Genomic DNA, 17084 nt, shown 5'->3' with positions numbered 1-17084 from the left:
CCTACAAAGGGCCAGGGAACCAGATTCCAGCTCCACCACGGATGAGCCTATAGGAACGGGGAAGTTCTCAGCTGCTATTCTATGCCTGGACCTCCTCCTGGGTCAGAAGATAAGGTTGTGTACATCTGAAGAACAAAGCATATCACACATATGTAGCATGAGGGCCGGCTTGTTGGGGTTTCCGTCCCGCCCGGTACTCCAACAGCCGGCAAATCCCAAAGAGAAATTACACACAGGACTCCATAAGGTTATAAACCGATTGGCCCAATAGGTCAGGCTTATTATTAGTCCTTGTAACTTATATTAATCCATTATCCTTATCTATGTTAGCCACATGGGCTCAGTACCTTTCTCAGTGTGACAGCTTACATGTTTCCTCTCCAGTGGTCTGCGCAGGAGTGGCTGAGGAACTTTTCTCCTCCCTAGCCTTATCCTATTCTCATTACTCCGCCTCTACTTCCTGTCTGGTTGACCCACCTATACTTCCTGCCTGGCCAATCAGCGTTTTATTAAAATACATGATTGACAGAATACAGATAATTCTCCCACACCACACATAAACTGAGCCCCCGACACAGAAGGGTCCCATGCGGCCTAGCTCTGCTCGTACTGTGAGCTGGAACAGGTTCTAGCCATAGCACACGGTGTCCACACTGCTTTCTGTCTTCATGGTTTGTACCTTCTCTGCCCAGGTAAGTTGTTACTGCCTCTTGTTTAACCAGAAGACAATGCGCAAGCTCTTAAGAACACATCTTTAAAATTTTAAATGTGTATCAATTCATGACTTTTCCTGAGAGGCACAGATCTCACTTAGTCCTTGAATTTTTTAAAAGATTTATTTATCTCTATCTTTGCATGTCTCTGTGTGTTTTGCTTCATGTATATCTGTGTATGTTTTGTGTATATCTGTGTATGCTTGATGCCTGCAGAGGCCAGAGCAGGGCAATGGTGCATCCTCTGGAAATGGAGTTACAGAGGTTGTGAGCTACCACGTGGGTGCTGAGAGCCGATCCTGGGTCCTCAGCAACAATAGCAAGTGCCCTTAACCACAAAGCAATCCTTTGAACATCTAAACCACACAGCATTTTGTCCTTTTCTCAGAGAGCGACCATGATCCTGAGAGAGTCCTTGGAAGCCAAAGTTGGAGTATTTGGTGACTTCAGCCCCGAGGTGGCAGAAACATACCGGTTCCTGGGCAGGGCAGACCTGGCACAGGGAAACCACAACGGAGCACACATGAAACTAAAGAAGGTAAAGTAGAAGCCAGCACTGACCCAAAGGGAGTACTCCCTCGCTTTCCATGTCCAGGCCTTTCCCTCCACTGTACTGCTTTTAAGTAAAAATGTATAATGGCTTGTTTAAGTAAGAGGGCATCGCTTCTGTTGTAGTAGATTTAAGCTAATGTGGGAGGTGGGGTAAGAGTTCCTCTAAGATACATGCATTCAAAAAATGAATCACCAGTCATGCTTGATGATGCATATATTTTAGAATTTTTTAATAGTATAACTTACTAAGCCTTTCTCGTTATTGCGGTCTTTCTGCATGCCCAGTTCATGAAGGAATTTTTTGTGTTTGTTTTCTTCTCCTCTTCCTTTGAACCTAGAGATTTCTGTGTTTGTTTGTTTGCTTGTTTGTTTTATGTAGCTGGTATAAAGTCTCAGGTTATTTTTTTCCCCAATACCCGTAACAGAAATGCCCCGAGTATTAGCCTGTCCATCACCATTTCATCAATGAGTCCAGCACTGCCCCAGACACAGACTTAGGCTAACACCTCCACCATACACTAAATTCCCACATGCACTGAGCTTGTTTCTGTATTTCTGTCCTAGTCTGCTAATCTCCTTTTATTTAGGTGCCAATATTTCACATTTTCAGTTATAGAGATTCTGTGGAATTATTTAATGTGAGGAAGTACAAGACAGCTCATGGCTTTTCCCATAAAACATCAGGGTTTCTGGAAACTTGATTGTTTTTCTACTATATATACCTAGGTAGGTAGGTAGGTAGGTAGGTAGGTAGGTAGGTAGATAGATAGATAGATAGATAGATAGATAGATAGATAGATAGATAGATAGATCTCCCACAAAGAATTTGCTTTACTAAAGTATTTATAAATACGTTTTGGGAAAACTGACATGCTTACGATGTTGAGCCTTGCCCAGGAACAAGGGCTGCCATTCCGTTTGCTCTGCGGTGTGTCTCTCATGCACATTGAAAAGTGCTCCATCTCTAAGTAACGCGTGTTTTTAAGTATATTTCTGTGCATTTTGTTGTTACTAATGTAAGTGGAGATTTATTCATTATTATATAGTTTGTGTATCTAAGGATTACTGGGATTTGTGCTTTAATTTTATAACCTTTCTAGCCCTAGCTTAGTTTCCTATTGATTGGTTTAAATTGAACACTGATTCTCTCAAATTTTTTAGATATACTATTATACCGTCTGCAAATAGACATGGTTTTACTTTGTGCTTTCTAATCCCATGCTTCTCACTAATGTCCTTATCTGGTTGCTTTGACTCCCATGCACAGTAATAGATAATCGAGGACATAGCATGTGCTTACATCATGCTAAGATTTCTGGTTTCATGAGTCTTTTTACAATTAGAAATAAACATCAATTTTTATCAGTTTTTTTTTCAGCATTAGCAGGGATGATCATGTGGATCCCTTCAGACTCAGTTTATCTGGTGTATGCTTTTGTGATGTTGAACCACCCTTGCATTCCTGAGATAAATCTTCTCCCTCGGTCATTTGGATTATTTTTCTAAAATGGTGTTATCTGAGTCTATCTTGTACTATCATAATAGAACGTCAGGGGCTGAGAAGTTAATGAAGAGAGACTAGGGAGTGGAAAGTTAAGCAGCTTACATCGATAGTGGCCTTTCTGTTTTGTTCATTCAAAGACAAAAGAAAATCAGAAAGGCAAGAGAGGAAGGGAAAAGAAAAATGAGGGAGACTGAATTCAGCCTTTTCAAGATAACAGCACCAACCCACTCCTGAAGGTAGACCCTTACTGAGACTCACTCCCAGCCATATTGTGCTGGGAATTATATAATTCCCAATGCATGCTTCTCAAGGAAAATTCTCAAGCCATAACAGATGTTGAATTTGCTGGCTAATATTTATTTTAGAGTCTTTACACTGGTATTTGTATATTATATTTAAGAATCAATGTTGTATTTGCTTCAGAGAAATAACTATGAAATTCACTTCAATTTTTTATATACGAAAATGCATGGTGTTTGAAATTTTTTATATTCTGGAGACCCTTGGGGTTGGTACTTTTGTTGTGGAAAAATTCCTGTAAATTTTTCTCTTTTCATTCTGCAAAAAGTGGGCAATTAAGGCTTTCTATTGGTAATTGAATCATTTTTATATATAATATTTTCTAAGTTATTAACTTTCACTTTTACACTTTTATTTATTTGTATAAAGTTTAAAATAATCTCATATTTAGTTTTTAGTAGTCCTCCCACCACAGGTTTGGGACAGTTTGATGTGGCAGGTACGGGTGAGATATCATTTCTCATCTTTCTAAGCCTTGCAGACTACACTGTCTGCAGGGGAGGGCCTGGGCGCCCGGATGTAAGTCAGCTGTGTCCGAACACACTGCTCTTCAGCAAAGCTCAGCTCGTTCTTTGTCCCAGTGATTGGCAGGTGCGGAGCTCAGTGTTCTTGCAGCATTGTCACTGTCCCATTGTCTCTGGAGTGGGACCAGGATCTGGAAATCTGTCTGTCAGCTTTCCCAGGAGACTGCAGATCCTGCTCTGGCTGACACTGCAGCACTCCAGAGGGCTGATAATGGGCTCAGCTTCAAAAACATTCCAGGTCACCTCACCCCAAAACCCACAGTGGGAGGTGACTTTGCTTTGGACTCATTAACCACCGGTCCTGGTATCAGTGGCTCTGATGCTCTAAAGCCCTCCAGCCGGCCGCCAGGATCAGCAGGGTGTGTGAACGCTGTGCCTGCTCTGCTATGGTAGGGGCGGTTCTCATTCCCCACCTGCTCTCGACTGAGGACAGGACTGTCTGCCCTGTTGATGCCAGGCCACGGGCGGGGACTTTAAACATGCCTTTGTCGTCTGCTGCCTGGAGCTTCCCAAAGGCCATGTTTAGTACAGGGCTTTGGGAAGCCAGCAGCCTCCTAAAAGCGATTAGCTAAGTGTTTGTCTTGTTTTTGTCACAACAGTCTCCCCACTGAGTTTTCATCTCAGAAGCCAGGCTCCACCAGGTGTGACTTTTCCAGATGTCCCCCTCCTGTGCTCAATGGCCCAGGTGTGAGCTCAAGGCCAGGCTAAACAAGAAGGCCCCAGAAGCACAGCAGATAAGGAATTGAATTAGCAGAAAGGAAACCGAATTATTGACCGTCTTTTAAAGGCTACTGCCTGCAGGGGGATATTGGAGAACTCTGTGGGCTCCAGATGGAAATTTCCACAGCACATGCTCACTCCCTTTGGCAACATAGAGACCTGTTTTGATCTAGGATGGTACCATTGCTCACATCCTCCTGCAGGAGACTGCAGAAAGAGAGGGCCCTTTCCCAGGATAGTAATGTCTTGGGAATAGACCAGGCCCAAGCACAGTATGAAGTTCACTTGGAGCCCGGCCTTAATCTGGCCTTCCTATCAAGGACTGTCCTTGGCAGGGCTCAGCTTATTCATGTTTCATAGCTCTCTCGGCTTTCAGCATTCCTGTATGCTAATAACAGTCCCCAAACCACTAAAATGAATCTTTAAGAACAAGCTGGAGCATGGTGTGTTTTGTAGAATATAGACAGGAGAATCACTACCAACAGGGTCTCCCATGGTCCTGCATCAACATGGAGAGCAAGCCACGCCATCCCTGGGCTTCCTGCAGCCAGCCAGACACTCAGACCCTCCTACATGTAGTGTTTTAGGGGCAGCTCGAGGACGCCCGTTGCACAGATCTGCCCGTGTTTGTCGTCCACAAAATTTACTTTTCCTATTTGAAATGTTGTTGTTGTTGTTGCCCTTGGATATGCCAGGAAACGCAGAGCCAGATTTAGAGTCCCTAAGGGGCCTCCACATGAGAAACCTCATTTTCATGTGTAATCCTGTTTCCCTGTGCCCCTGGCTTTCCTCACTGTCTCCCTGAGTCATCATTGGGATGTAGCTGTGTACTTTCTTTAAGAGAGGAAGGTCTGAGCTGGGAAGATAGCTCAGGGGTAAAATGCTCGCCACCAAGGCAGGAGGATAGGAGTTCGAATCTCCAGGACTAATGTAAGTCTGAGCATGGTAGTGCATAGTTCCAGTTGTCCTAGGAAGAATCGGGACTCATGGCCAGGAAAGCTCTGGAGGCTCCTGGGCTGGCTAGCCTCGACTGTGCAGCAGTGGGCAGGAGATTCTCCCTCAAAAACGTGGAAGATGAGGACCAGCTCCTCCGGTTGTCTCTAGCCTATGCACAACTACCATGACACATACATACCTGCAGTCACATATGTGAGCATGTGCACCACACCTGCACACCACACCTACACACACACAGACACAGACACAGACACACACACACACTTTTTTTAAAGGGAGAGGGAAGTCATAATTGTGTTGATTTTCCTTGAGCTCCTCTCCCCAGGGGAGAAGGGATGCTGAAAGAGCCTTTAAGTACTAGTTCTTTGAAGACGCCTGGTAGAAAAATGAGAACTGATATTCTGAGAAGTCAAGATCATTCATTCTTAACTTGCTGTGGGCAAAACGTGGAGTCTCCCTTGCCTGTGGGGGACTCAAAGAAATGAGAATTCAGGTCTGCAGGAAACCACTGCTTCAAACCCCTGGCAGCCCAGCCTCCATGTTTGTTGTCTCTAGAAAACAGAACACACTGGATCCAGACTGCCCATTACCGGCCTGCGTTCCTTTCCCATATGATAGAACTCCCACTGCAGTTTAGCAGGGGTCTAATGCCTTAGTTCCTCCATTGGCATCCAGCTTTATAGGTGATGGACAGACACAGAGGAAAAGGCCAAATCCCCAACTGTGCAAATTGAGTGTGATCTTAAATGGACTGAAAGGGCAATAACTAGGGATGGCAGATGCCAACAGCACATGGTTCAGAAGGAGCCCCCACAATTGCTGAGCTCCGTATCGGCAAGAGAGAAGGCAGCGCACAGACTCCATGGTGTCCAGGGCCTGGCTGTCCACATTAGAACTGAAGCCCTGCTGTGTGCAGGGGTGTGCAGCCGGGTCTTCCTGGACAGCGAGTCCTTTGGATGCCCTTGTTTTCTAAATGTCTGTGTTGCAGTTGTCCTGGACAAAGATGATGGTAGCTTGCTCCAAGACAGTGGCCAGGGGATGGGGCAAAACCATGGGGGTGTCAAGGGATGTCGCTAAAGACATAGAACCCACAGCAATCGACAGCCTGGAGGTGAGGAGAGGAGATGACACGGATGGCATCCATACCCGTGCCTAGCACCAGGAAACACTCAGGAATGACTTACACCCTCCCTCCAATCCCATTTCTCTCTGCAGCTCAGGGTCCCTCTTCTCGCCTTCCCTGTGTGTTTCTCACTGGAGGCTCCCTACCCATCCATCCGTGTGTCTTCCTCAGGCCGTGGGCCTATTTGCCTTTGTGGGATGGGAACTGCAGGTGTGCAGGAGAGCGAGACAGACCAGGGAGTGTAGGGTGTGCTTCCGTAGACACCTGGTATCCTTCTCGCTGAGACCTCACCCTGACGGCTTCCTCATGGCCTGCCCCGGGCTGTCTCCGCGATCCTTGCGATCCTTGAGTCCACTGTCACCTCCACACAAAGACTTTCCCTGTTCATGTGTCCTCAACTCCACCATACCCTTTCGCTCTTCCTCTTGGCCCCATCTTGCTGCTGCTTTGACTGCCATTCCTCCTCCTTTTCCTTCTCCCTCTCCTCCTCCTCCTTTTTTTTAGTTCTCTTTGTTTTGTTTTGCTGTGTGGCTTTTTTTTTTTGAGACGGGTTTTTTTTTTTTTGATTTTTATTGAGCTCTAAATTTTTCTCTGCTCTCCTCCCTGCCTCTCCCCTCCTCCCTTCACTCCCCCAAGGTCCCCATGCTCCCAATTTACTCAGGAGATCTTGAGACAGGGTTTCTCTGTGTAGCCATGGCTCTCCTAGAACTCACTTTGTAGACCAGGCTGGCCTCGAACTCACAGAGATCCACCTGACTCTGCCTCCCATGTGCTGGGATTACCACTGTCTAGCCTTCCTTCAGTTCTTATTGAAAATTATTATGACATGTATTTTTAAATAGCTTTATTTTCTATATGTACTTTGTCTGCATGTATGCATGTTCCTCATGTGCATGCCTGGTGCTCACAGAGGCCAGAAGAGAGTGTGGTATCCTCTGGAACTGCAGTTACAGATGATTGTGAGCTGCCATGTCAGTGCTGGGAACCGAACCCGAGTCCTTGTCTCTGCGAGAGTAGCAAGTGCTCCTATCTGCTGGACAATACTGTTGCACCCCTATTTGTTACTGTTCTGTCTCCCTGTATCTCTGGAAGCTCCTAAGAACATGACTCACACCTGCCCTACCACTAGGCGGGCACAGGGTCGCTGTACTGCAAACAGTGACTGCAGGAAGGATCGGGTGTGGAGGAAGTTGTGGGCTCAGGCAGGACAGAGCTGGTTTCTAACTGACTCAGGAAAGCCAGGGCCCTTGCCTGACCCCGTCCCCATGGTGCTGGCTGCTGAGCTATTCCAGCTGATGCTTTCAGCCCCCCCAAGTCAGTCTTTCTCCCTGCCTGGCAGCCATTACTAAAGGTGCAAATGTCACTATATCTTTAAGCATTTAGGACACTTCACACCTGTGCACATTAAGGTTTCTAGAATCTTTTTTTCTCTTAATATATTAGACTTGAGTGTTGACGTGGAAACAGAGGCCCGGTTCCTGAGTTTCTGAGTTGTTTATCCGCTACAGAAGTAATAATCTCACATCAGATAATGTGTGTAGAGTACAGTGATTGGGCCCAGACTGGGAAGCTGACTTGACCAGTAAAGTTCTTTCTGCCCAGCATGAGGACCTATGTCAGATCCCAGCACCCATGTAAAATTACAGGTGAATTAGACCTATGGTCCCAGTTCCAGAGCGTGCTGGCTAGTCTCCTGTCAGCTTGACACGACGTAGAGTCATTTGGGAAGACAGAGCATCGGTTGAGAAAATGCCCCAACTAAATCGGCCCATGAACAAGTCTGCGGTGTGTTTCTTGATTGATCATTGATGGGAGAGGGCCCAGCTCGCTGTGGGTGGTGCCACCACTAAGCTGGTGATTCTAGGTGCTGTAAGAAAGCAGGCTGAGCAAGTCATGGTGAGCAAGCCAGTAAGCAGCACCCCTCCGGGTCTCTGCCCCAGCTCCTGCTTCCAGCGTCCTGCCCTGACTTCCCTGGACAGTGCGCACTGTGAAGTGAAATAAACCCTTCTCTCCCCAAGTCACGTTTAGTCAGTGTTTATCACAGCAGCAGAAACCCTAAAGCTCCTCGGGACTCTCTGCCCAGCAATTCTAGACAGTTTGTGAGCTCCAGGTTCACACCTGTCTCAGAAAGTAAGTGGACAGCAATTGAGGAAGAGACCCAACATTGACCTTTGACCTCCACATGCCAGAGACGGTGATTGCTCTATGTGAACAAGGCAGGCTCGGCCCCTTTGGGGACTGCTGCAGTAAGGGAAAAAGCAGGTGTCCTCTGCAAATCTTGGAATCAGGGAAGAAAGCTTTCTGTCTGGTATTTAAGAAAGACTAGAAACAGGCCTGGTTGTGACTCTCGCAATCCATGTATATAAAAATAGAGAATAATAGCAACACAATATTCCACTAAAATCCCACTGTGTCCTTTACTTTAAAAACTTGAGAAATGCCATTTGTGGCTAGTTTAAAGATGACTACATTGGTTTCTGTTACAACAGAGCACAGGGTCCCTCTTTATTCTGGTGGAGAATGTTCTATACTAAGGCTTGAAGGCTCTTTCCGTAGCTCAGCCAGATGTCTCCAGTGCTTCAATTAACATTTATTGACTTTGACTCTATCATAGTCTCTGTTTTTAACAAAAGAATCAAAACATCGCACTGATTTCTCTCTCTCTCTCTCACACACACACACACACACACATACACACACACAAATGTTTAAGCAAATTCAACTAAGTGAAGCAGAACATTAAAAAATTCAATTTGTATTCCTGAGATAAATAGACAGCTATTACACAGCTTCTAGAAGAAGCTGGAATAGGTTTTCCCGTTCTCTTAAAACGGTCTTTTGGTGCACAGCGCCCTGAGTGTAACCCCAATGGGCTTCACCCTCAGCTATCACCGCTGTATTTTTATGGAGTCATTGTTTTTAAACTTCCTAAAAAGCCTTTCTCAGAATATCAGTGAGCCTGTGGCTCAGCTGGCAGAGCACTTGCCTAGCATTCCCAGCACCCTGTAAACTGGGCATGGGGCACCCACCCTGCATCTCAGCACTCAGGAGGTGTGAGGATCAGAAGTTCAAGGTCATCCTTTGCTACACAGCCAGTTCGAAGTCAGCCTGGGGTAAAGGTGAGGGGTGGGGGAAGGGGGATTATAGATCTCGTGTGAAGTCTTACTTTTCTTAGGAGCTAAGTTTACTTTTATAAAGATGTTTTCAGAAGTCTTTTTTTTTAAGGATAGCTTTCACTAGCTGACATTAGTAAATATGAAATATCACTATGCTATTAGGACATATAATTTAAAAGTTGTTTTAATATTTAAAAAGGTTACAATTGGGAGAAACTTGGACAATAGAAAACAGTATAAAGAAAACCTGGAAATTTTCCCATTTTATTCTACTTAAAACTATTTCAAATCATTCTATTATGGTGTTATTTAGTATACAAATCATATTGTTATATGTAAAATAAAGTATTGGGTTCATTTTAAAGAAATAGAAAGTTTCTACTCTTATATTAGAGCTTTTATTTCGTTTTCAATGCATTGGGTTATTGTGTTTTGTTTTTATTTACCTAATATATTATAGTAGTGTTTTACTTAATTTTTTTCGTATGGCCTTAACCTTCGTATGTAGTCAAGGATGACCTTGATTTCTAATTCCCCTGTAGTATTGGGATTAGAGACACGTACTTCTTCTCTCAGTTAATACGGTGCTGGGGATTAAACCCAGGGCTTGATACACAGTAGGCAAGTACTCTACCAGCCCAAGATGGATCATCAGAACTTCAAGGTCATCCTCCCTACTGAGGGATTTTACCGCTAATCTGGGATGTTAAAAATAGAAAAATATCAGTTGAAGTAGATGGACAAGCTTTTATTTCCCAGGTTTCTGCCCTGCCTCTTTAGGTGCCGGAATCATCAGTAAGATTAGGTCGGGGCTAAGGTGGTGGCTCCTGGCTCCTATTTGGCATTTACGTCTCCTGGGCTGGAATTGTAAGCAAATGTCTTTTGTGGGGACAATAGCCCTGGGTTGGGGCATCTATTTCTGCCAATAAGAGAAGCTTTTTGGGGAGGGAGCTCTAGGACTTGTTTGTTGAGCAGAGTCCTAAACTCACCCCCTGTCCTAACTCTGTTCTCCCCTCTTCTAATGCTGCCAGAGAGCATGGTCTGAACAGCGGGTCTAGAAGGAAGGGACCCCTCCTGTAGTAGAGCCTGGGGGAATTTGCCTGAATCTTACCACTTACCTCTCATTCCTCCTGGGAATTTGTGACTATTGACCCGATTGTCTCTTCCCTAGGGAATTAGGGGCCAGGGAGAAGACCCTTCAATCACCAAAGAGGTAGGATGGAAATCCCGCCCGTGTTGTAGAGCTTCTAGAAGCCACCTGTTCGGCAGAGTGAGCTGAGACCCCATCAGGCTGTCACAAAGACTTATTACATTGTCAGTAAAATCCTTATGCTACAGTGCTGGCTTCAGCCGGGGTCAAAAGAGCTGCATTGGAACACTCATGCATATGTAAATGATGTGTCTGGTGCCCTTAAAATCAGACCTACTCTCTTAAACCCAGCACAGGTCTTCCTGCTCATGAAGGAGAGAGAAAGTGGGTTCTGCAAGGGAGAGTGAGACGGGGGAGGGGACGCATGGTTGCCCCTTGCACCCCCTGTCTATCTCTCAGCGACTCCCCTCTCTGCCCTCCTGTGGGCAGTAAGCAAGGGTCCATGTGTTGCCTCTCACGCTGAGGACTGGAAGAGTTATCACCAAATTCTCACATCTGTGAAAAGCATGTGCTATAACTCCACTCAAAACAATGACTGTTCAAGGTTCCCGAGGTCTTAAGGTCATGTGATGCATCTGTGGGTTAAAGTGACCCTGGAAAAGTCCCTGGAATGAGAAACCAATTGCCAAGGCCAGGCTGAGGCACCTGTGCAGGTTTAGAAAGGCCAGGACCTGTTGCATGGAAGGCTGAGATTCTTGCATTAGCAGAATTTGATAGGAACTAAATGAAATAGGAGAAAGAGCCTACTACTTCTTCATGTAGTTAATTCAGTCAAGAAACAGGGAATTGTTTTTGTTATTTAAAAAATAAAATTCTATCATATTCATGTCTATTATTTCTATCCTCCACAAGAACAGAATCACATTCTTAGTCCCCACATCGAAACACATACTCGGGCATCCCTGACATCTTCCGCAGCTTCCAAAGACAAAGCACCTGGGCTGTGTGCATCTTCACTTTCTTAAAGATCTACAAATGGTCCCCAGATATGGGTGGATGAATGTCTCCTGAGTCCACACTCGTTTCTTTCTGATTCAAGCAGTTTAACCAGGGAGACAACTTCAGTCTTTAAAAGGTATTGAGAAATAGTTCAGATGTGCAGGAAAAGTGTTTGTGATGTAGAACAAACGCCTATGAACTCTTGATTCAGAGTAAGGAGTGAAGGGCACCACAGATGAAGTTCCCTCGACTTCCCAGTCCCCAGGTAACTTGGAGCTGACATTGTTCCCATGCTTATGGTTGGTTTTTCGTGCTTCAAGCTTCACATAAAACTCCCTCTGGTCGTGCACTTCTTTCTCATTCTTTTTTTTTTTTTGTACTTTTTAAAATTATAATTTGTTGTTCTACTTTAGCATATACTTCTTTTTACTGTGTATATAGAAATATTATTGCATTTTATTTTTTCTTTCTTTTTATTGAAAATAGATTTTTTTTCCTCACATAATACATCCTGGTTATAGTTTTCCCTTCCTCCACTCCTCCCAGTTCCTCCCCACCTTCTCTCCCATCCAGATCACTCCTTTTCTGTCTCTCATTAGAAAACAAACAGGCATATCGCTCTTTATTTAACTTTTACTTAAACTTTATTAAATATTGCTAAAGTGTGTACAGAGGCTTATACCGACTTAAATACCCATTATCAACGTACCAAACCTTATAACAGCTCTTGTTATTCCCTCTTTGGCATCATCTTGACAGCATTGGAGCATAATTTTTCCATTTTTTACAAAGTGCACTCTTTAATTTTGTTTGCATTTCCAGTTTTTAGTGAGTCGGAGCCTGCTTATTGGCCAGTTTCCTTCCAGCTCAGAATAACTCTACCTTTTGATCCCTCTTCTGCCAGGAGGTTGTTGCCATGGTTCCTCGTTACCTCTTAGGGCGTTCTGCTTGTGTTCTGAGTGCTATCCAGCCCTTAGGAAGATGCACTGCAGATACCTCCCACCCCCTCATTCCTTGTTCTTTGCTGATGGCTGAACTTGGCTTCAAAGCTGTTGGTCGTGTTCATACAGCCGGTCACATCTCTTCAGTAGTCTGTTGTGGGCAACTTGTCTCAGGAAATAGCTTCCTACCTCAGCCACGAAGGCTGTTTCACAGGGTTTTCCTAGGGAACCTCCAAGCTCCGCACTGCACATTTAACTCCTTAAATGTTTCAGGCTTGGTTTTTCTATTTTGTGGGAGCTGGATTCCATCTTCTTTCATTTGCAAAACTGTGGTCTTGATGCCATCTGTTGAGTAACCCTCTTCTCCATCACTGGCCATACAGGGACAGTCCATTAGCTACAGAGCACTGAGGCCCCTGCCTTTCCCACTCATCTACTTGACACCCCGGATGAAAGATGTACTTCCTTCATCCCTGTAGTTTTACAGAAGGTCATCAAAGCAAACTCCTCCACCTCATTCTTCAGACTGACTTCGACCGTTTTTAGAATTTCTTTATTCTTTTCCCCTTGCTCAACTTTGTCCTGACTGGGCATAAACAATAACATGCCAAAACTTGAGCAAAAGAAGGAAATGAAGCAAAAGTCAGCCAACGTGCTTGCCTTGCTTCTTAAAAACGCTACCTTTAAATGCATGCATGCACACAGAGGGTTCTGAAGTAGCGCTCACACTGTACATCCGTGTTCTGGATCCCTAAGAACGTCCAATTGAAAGGTCAGGCTGTCCCCAGCAAAGCCCCCAGAGGGCACTGACTCCATCACAGCACGGGTCTAAGAATGAAGCATTCTTTCTCTAGTTCAAAGGAGACTTTATTTCCCTGTGACATTTCCATAACCTCACGAGGACTCCTTGGTGTTCCGCAGTGTGTTCAGATTGAGACGTTCTTGTATGGATCGCAGGACAAGAGGACCCTGGCCACGCAGCAGACCATAGACACACTGTCCAAGTGAGTCAGCTTCCCTTGCATTTGCTCTGAGTATCACATCTCTTCACTAATCAGAACCCGAGGTTGCCACTAGAAGGTTCTGTGGGCATTCCATTGGCTTTCCACAGCTTATATAGTTAAATGTAAGAATAGGTCCTCTGAGAAGCCAGCTATAAAACATATTCCTTGCCCTAATATTAGAAAGGAATTCATTCTTTAAGAATGTTGAAACACACTCTGGCTTCCTCACATAGACCGGCCCCTGCAGGTTTACGTGCCTTGCCTCCAGAGTTCTTCCTTGGGCTGACCTCAGCTCCTGATGGGGCGGGTGGGGGGTGGGGGTGATATCAGGACTGTGGCTTGAAGATTGGCCCTGTGTCTTTTCTCAGCAAAGAGAGAAGCCTGGCACTACCTGGGAGAGCCTCCATTGCACGTATTCCCTGAAGGCCTCTGGGCTGAGGGTCAGGTCCCCATCAGGAAATGACAGAAGTGGTACCAGCCAGAAAGGGTACCATCCCCCTCGAGGATGGCCTGCATGAGCCAACAAGCCTCCCACCAGAACTTGACAGTCTTCCCCCGTCTCGCCCCTCTCACTGGCCTACCTCAGACCTGACGGCCTCAGCTCAGGGAAGATGACCGCAAGGCATTAAAAGAGGAGAAACACACCTGTGCTGCTGCTCCTGCCATGATGCTGCCTCACCTGGATCCCCTCCTGAGGCTTCTGCACAGCAGTGGAGGCTGGCGGGAACCGCGGTGCCCTAAGGGGCCAGACTCACCTGTCTTCTTTCTGTCCGCAGGATCTCTGAGGCTGCCCTGAAGCCGAAGCAATCTCCAAAAGCCAAGGCAGCATTCTGCACCAGCGTCCCTCAGTACACCGTGCCAGGCAAGGCCAAGCACAGTGTGGCAGACTGAGCCCCCCATATGCCCCAAAGAAAGCTCCGAGAAAGATTTGCATGCTGAACAACTCTGTGTCCAACTAGAAGGTGAAATTTAGCAGTCGCTGCAGGTTTTTAAGGCTGTTTGCAACAGCAATACCCTTGGCTTCCATCTCTCAAGTGTGGACGCCCTTCAGGATGACCTTTTGCTTTGGTTATTTTTTTTTTTGTCACTTTGATAATTTCTCTCACCAAGGAGAATGACCCCCGTCATCTCTACCATGTCGGAAAGACTCTTCCGAAGTTGGAGCTTCCTTGCAGGAAAGAGACTGCCCCTGATTGCAGGTAGAGCCCCTGCGCAGTCCAGAGCCGCCTCTGGGGGTAGCAAGACTGCACAAAGCCTTCCTTAGAGGAAAGTAATAGGGACTGAGAAGAAAATGCCAATAAAGAGAAACTTGTGCTATTGCCAATTTGCGTGTTTAAAATGAAGACTGGAATTGGCAATGTGGCTCTATGCCAGAGTGCTTGCCTGGGCTCCATGAAGCCAGTTATGGTTTGAAGGTGAACAGCCCCTCATAGACTTGTGTTTGAACGTTTGGCCCCCACTGCTCTTGAGCAGGGGTCTAATTGGATGAAGTGGGTCATTGGAGATCGGCCTTGAGGTTTCTTAGCCTGAGTCCTACTATCTGTATACTCTCTGCTTCCTGAATGCAGGCTCTGTGACTCTGCTTGTGCTTCCGCCACCTGCCTTCCCCACCATAGTGTGTAGGTATTCATGTATGTAATATATTATTATGTATTATGTGTGTGTATATATATATATATATACACACACACACACAGAGGTACATGCACACACACACACACACACACGAGAAGCATTCATGCACGTGAACACACACATGTGCACGCACATACATCCCTTCCATCTAAAGGCCAAAATAAACCCTTTTGCTTCTTGTTGGTTGTTTGATCGTAACAATGAGGAAAATGACGTGGAAGATGGGCATTTGGAGTGGCTCCACTGCCATGGAAGGCTTGACTGTGGTTCTTGGGTGTTTGGAATTGGTTTGCAGGAAGAATATGGAAAGTTTAGAAATAATGGCAAGAGAGCCCGTGGCATGCTGAACGCAGATCTTAATGGGCCATCCTGGTGGGATTCCAGAATGCTAGGACAAATCCCGACAATAGAGGACAATAAGGGCTCTAGAAGGACCTGGACAAAAGGCCATTTGTTCCACATTATAACAAAGACTGACTGCATTTGGCCCGTGTTCCAAGAGCTCACATGAGCCTACATTTAAAGGTAATGGACAAATGTGTCTGGCGGAGGAAACCCTTAAGTAGGAGAGAATTCGGGTGTGATGTAGTTACTGCTCACCGCCCTTATCCAGAGAGAACAACACGTGGAGCAGAATACTTGGAAGATGTGGCATTTAGTGGGGAAAGGCATTAATTTAAGCTGGAGATAAGGTAGGTACAAAAGCAGCTTGGTTGTTAGAGGGATTAGCTGCCCCTTTAAGGAGAAGTCTAGAGCTTTGCACTGGGACAAAGGCAAACTGTCCTGAGAGCAGAACCCCACCCAATAAGGGTTTCAGTTCTGGAAAACGGAAATGTATTTGAAAAAAGGTAAGTAAGCCTCAGTAGAGAAATCAGAGGTCCCTTCTTGGAAATTAATACCTGGGAACAGAAGCCTGGGCAACTGTGGTCCAAGGGGCCATACTACGTCTCAAGGCGGCAGCAGAACATGACGGCTTTATCCACATGGTGATGGTTTTAAAGATGCAGAATGTGAGTGAGGGAGTCATGGAAGTTTGTGGCAAGGTTCTGCAAGGCGCTGAGGCCACTGTGTGAAGCTGTGACAATGAGGCCTAAGTTGTAACGGAGACCTCAAGATGTTGGAGACGCCAGGACCACACGTGTGATGCCCACTGAAGGAATCTGTAGCAGAGCCATACTGTCCTGCGGGCTATGAGTGCTTCAGACTGCAGAACTGTAGGGACAGGCACGCCCAGGCTCTGAAGAGCCCGGATGGTTCCATCGTGAGCCTCAGGTGCAAAGAGCTGAAGGGTTTGGTATTTGCCTTGCTGGGTTTTGATGGTGCTTTGGTCTGATCTTCCCTTGTTATGGTCCGTTTCTTCCCTTTTGTTATGGGAAAACTTACTTTGTGCTAATAATGTTGGAAGTATGAATTCCTTGTTGGACTGCATCCATTTTGCGTTGTGAGATGGCCATGGGCTTATGGAGGTGGGGACAAGATGTGACTTGAATGGGAAATGTCCCCTACAAAGTCATGTGTTTGAACATCTTGTCCCAGGTTTGGGTGGGCCTTGAGGGGATGCCTACCGAGAGGAAGTGGGTCCATGGAGGTGGGTCTTGAGGTTTCTTAGCCCCACCCCCACCCTGTCTACTCTCTGCTTCCTGTCCGTGGATGCAGTGCGGCCAACCATCTCATATTCCAACTGCCCTGCCTGCCCTGCCTGCCCTGCCTGCCCTGCCATGACAGCTACATCCCCTCAGAGTAAGCCCTTCTTGTTTCTTGCCAAGTATTTGGTCACAGCAATGGAAAAAGTAACTAATACAAGACCCTCAGTTTGACCTAAGGAATGGCCCACAAATAAAATGAAGACCACTCTCAGGGTCACCTGAAGCCTGAAAGGGCATGTTGGGGCACCTCTGTGTTAGAG

At 45.9% G+C, this 17084-nt stretch overlaps 1 protein-coding gene across 5 annotated transcripts in view; it reads left to right on the top strand.

The window, feature by feature from the left end:
• The window catches only part of Ttc23 (tetratricopeptide repeat domain 23), a 90262-nt gene extending 74905 nt beyond the window's left edge, over positions 1 to 15357 (top strand). For 4 of the 5 annotated variants that reach the window (XM_048434812.3, XM_048434811.3, XM_085682645.2 and 1 more), the window contains 4 exons: positions 1102 to 1251; positions 10681 to 10722; positions 13461 to 13543; positions 14320 to 15357. In XM_048434812.3, the coding sequence (XP_048290769.3) occupies positions 1102 to 1251; positions 10681 to 10722; positions 13461 to 13543; positions 14320 to 14434 (390 nt within the window). In that variant the 3' untranslated portion in view covers positions 14435 to 15357. The remainder of the gene's footprint in view (positions 1 to 1101; positions 1252 to 10680; positions 10723 to 13460; positions 13544 to 14319) is intronic. The other variant, XM_048434810.3, reaches the window with a different exon arrangement.
• The last annotated feature ends 1727 nt before the right edge of the window (positions 15358 to 17084 follow it).

Source organism: Myodes glareolus, chromosome 24 (genome assembly GCF_982192425.1).
Source record: "Myodes glareolus chromosome 24, mMyoGla1.1, whole genome shotgun sequence".
In the NCBI taxonomy this organism is placed as follows: Eukaryota; Metazoa; Chordata; class Mammalia; order Rodentia; family Cricetidae; genus Myodes; species Myodes glareolus.
Note: the sequence above shows the minus strand (reverse complement) of the source record. Positions and strands in the feature narration are given on the sequence as shown.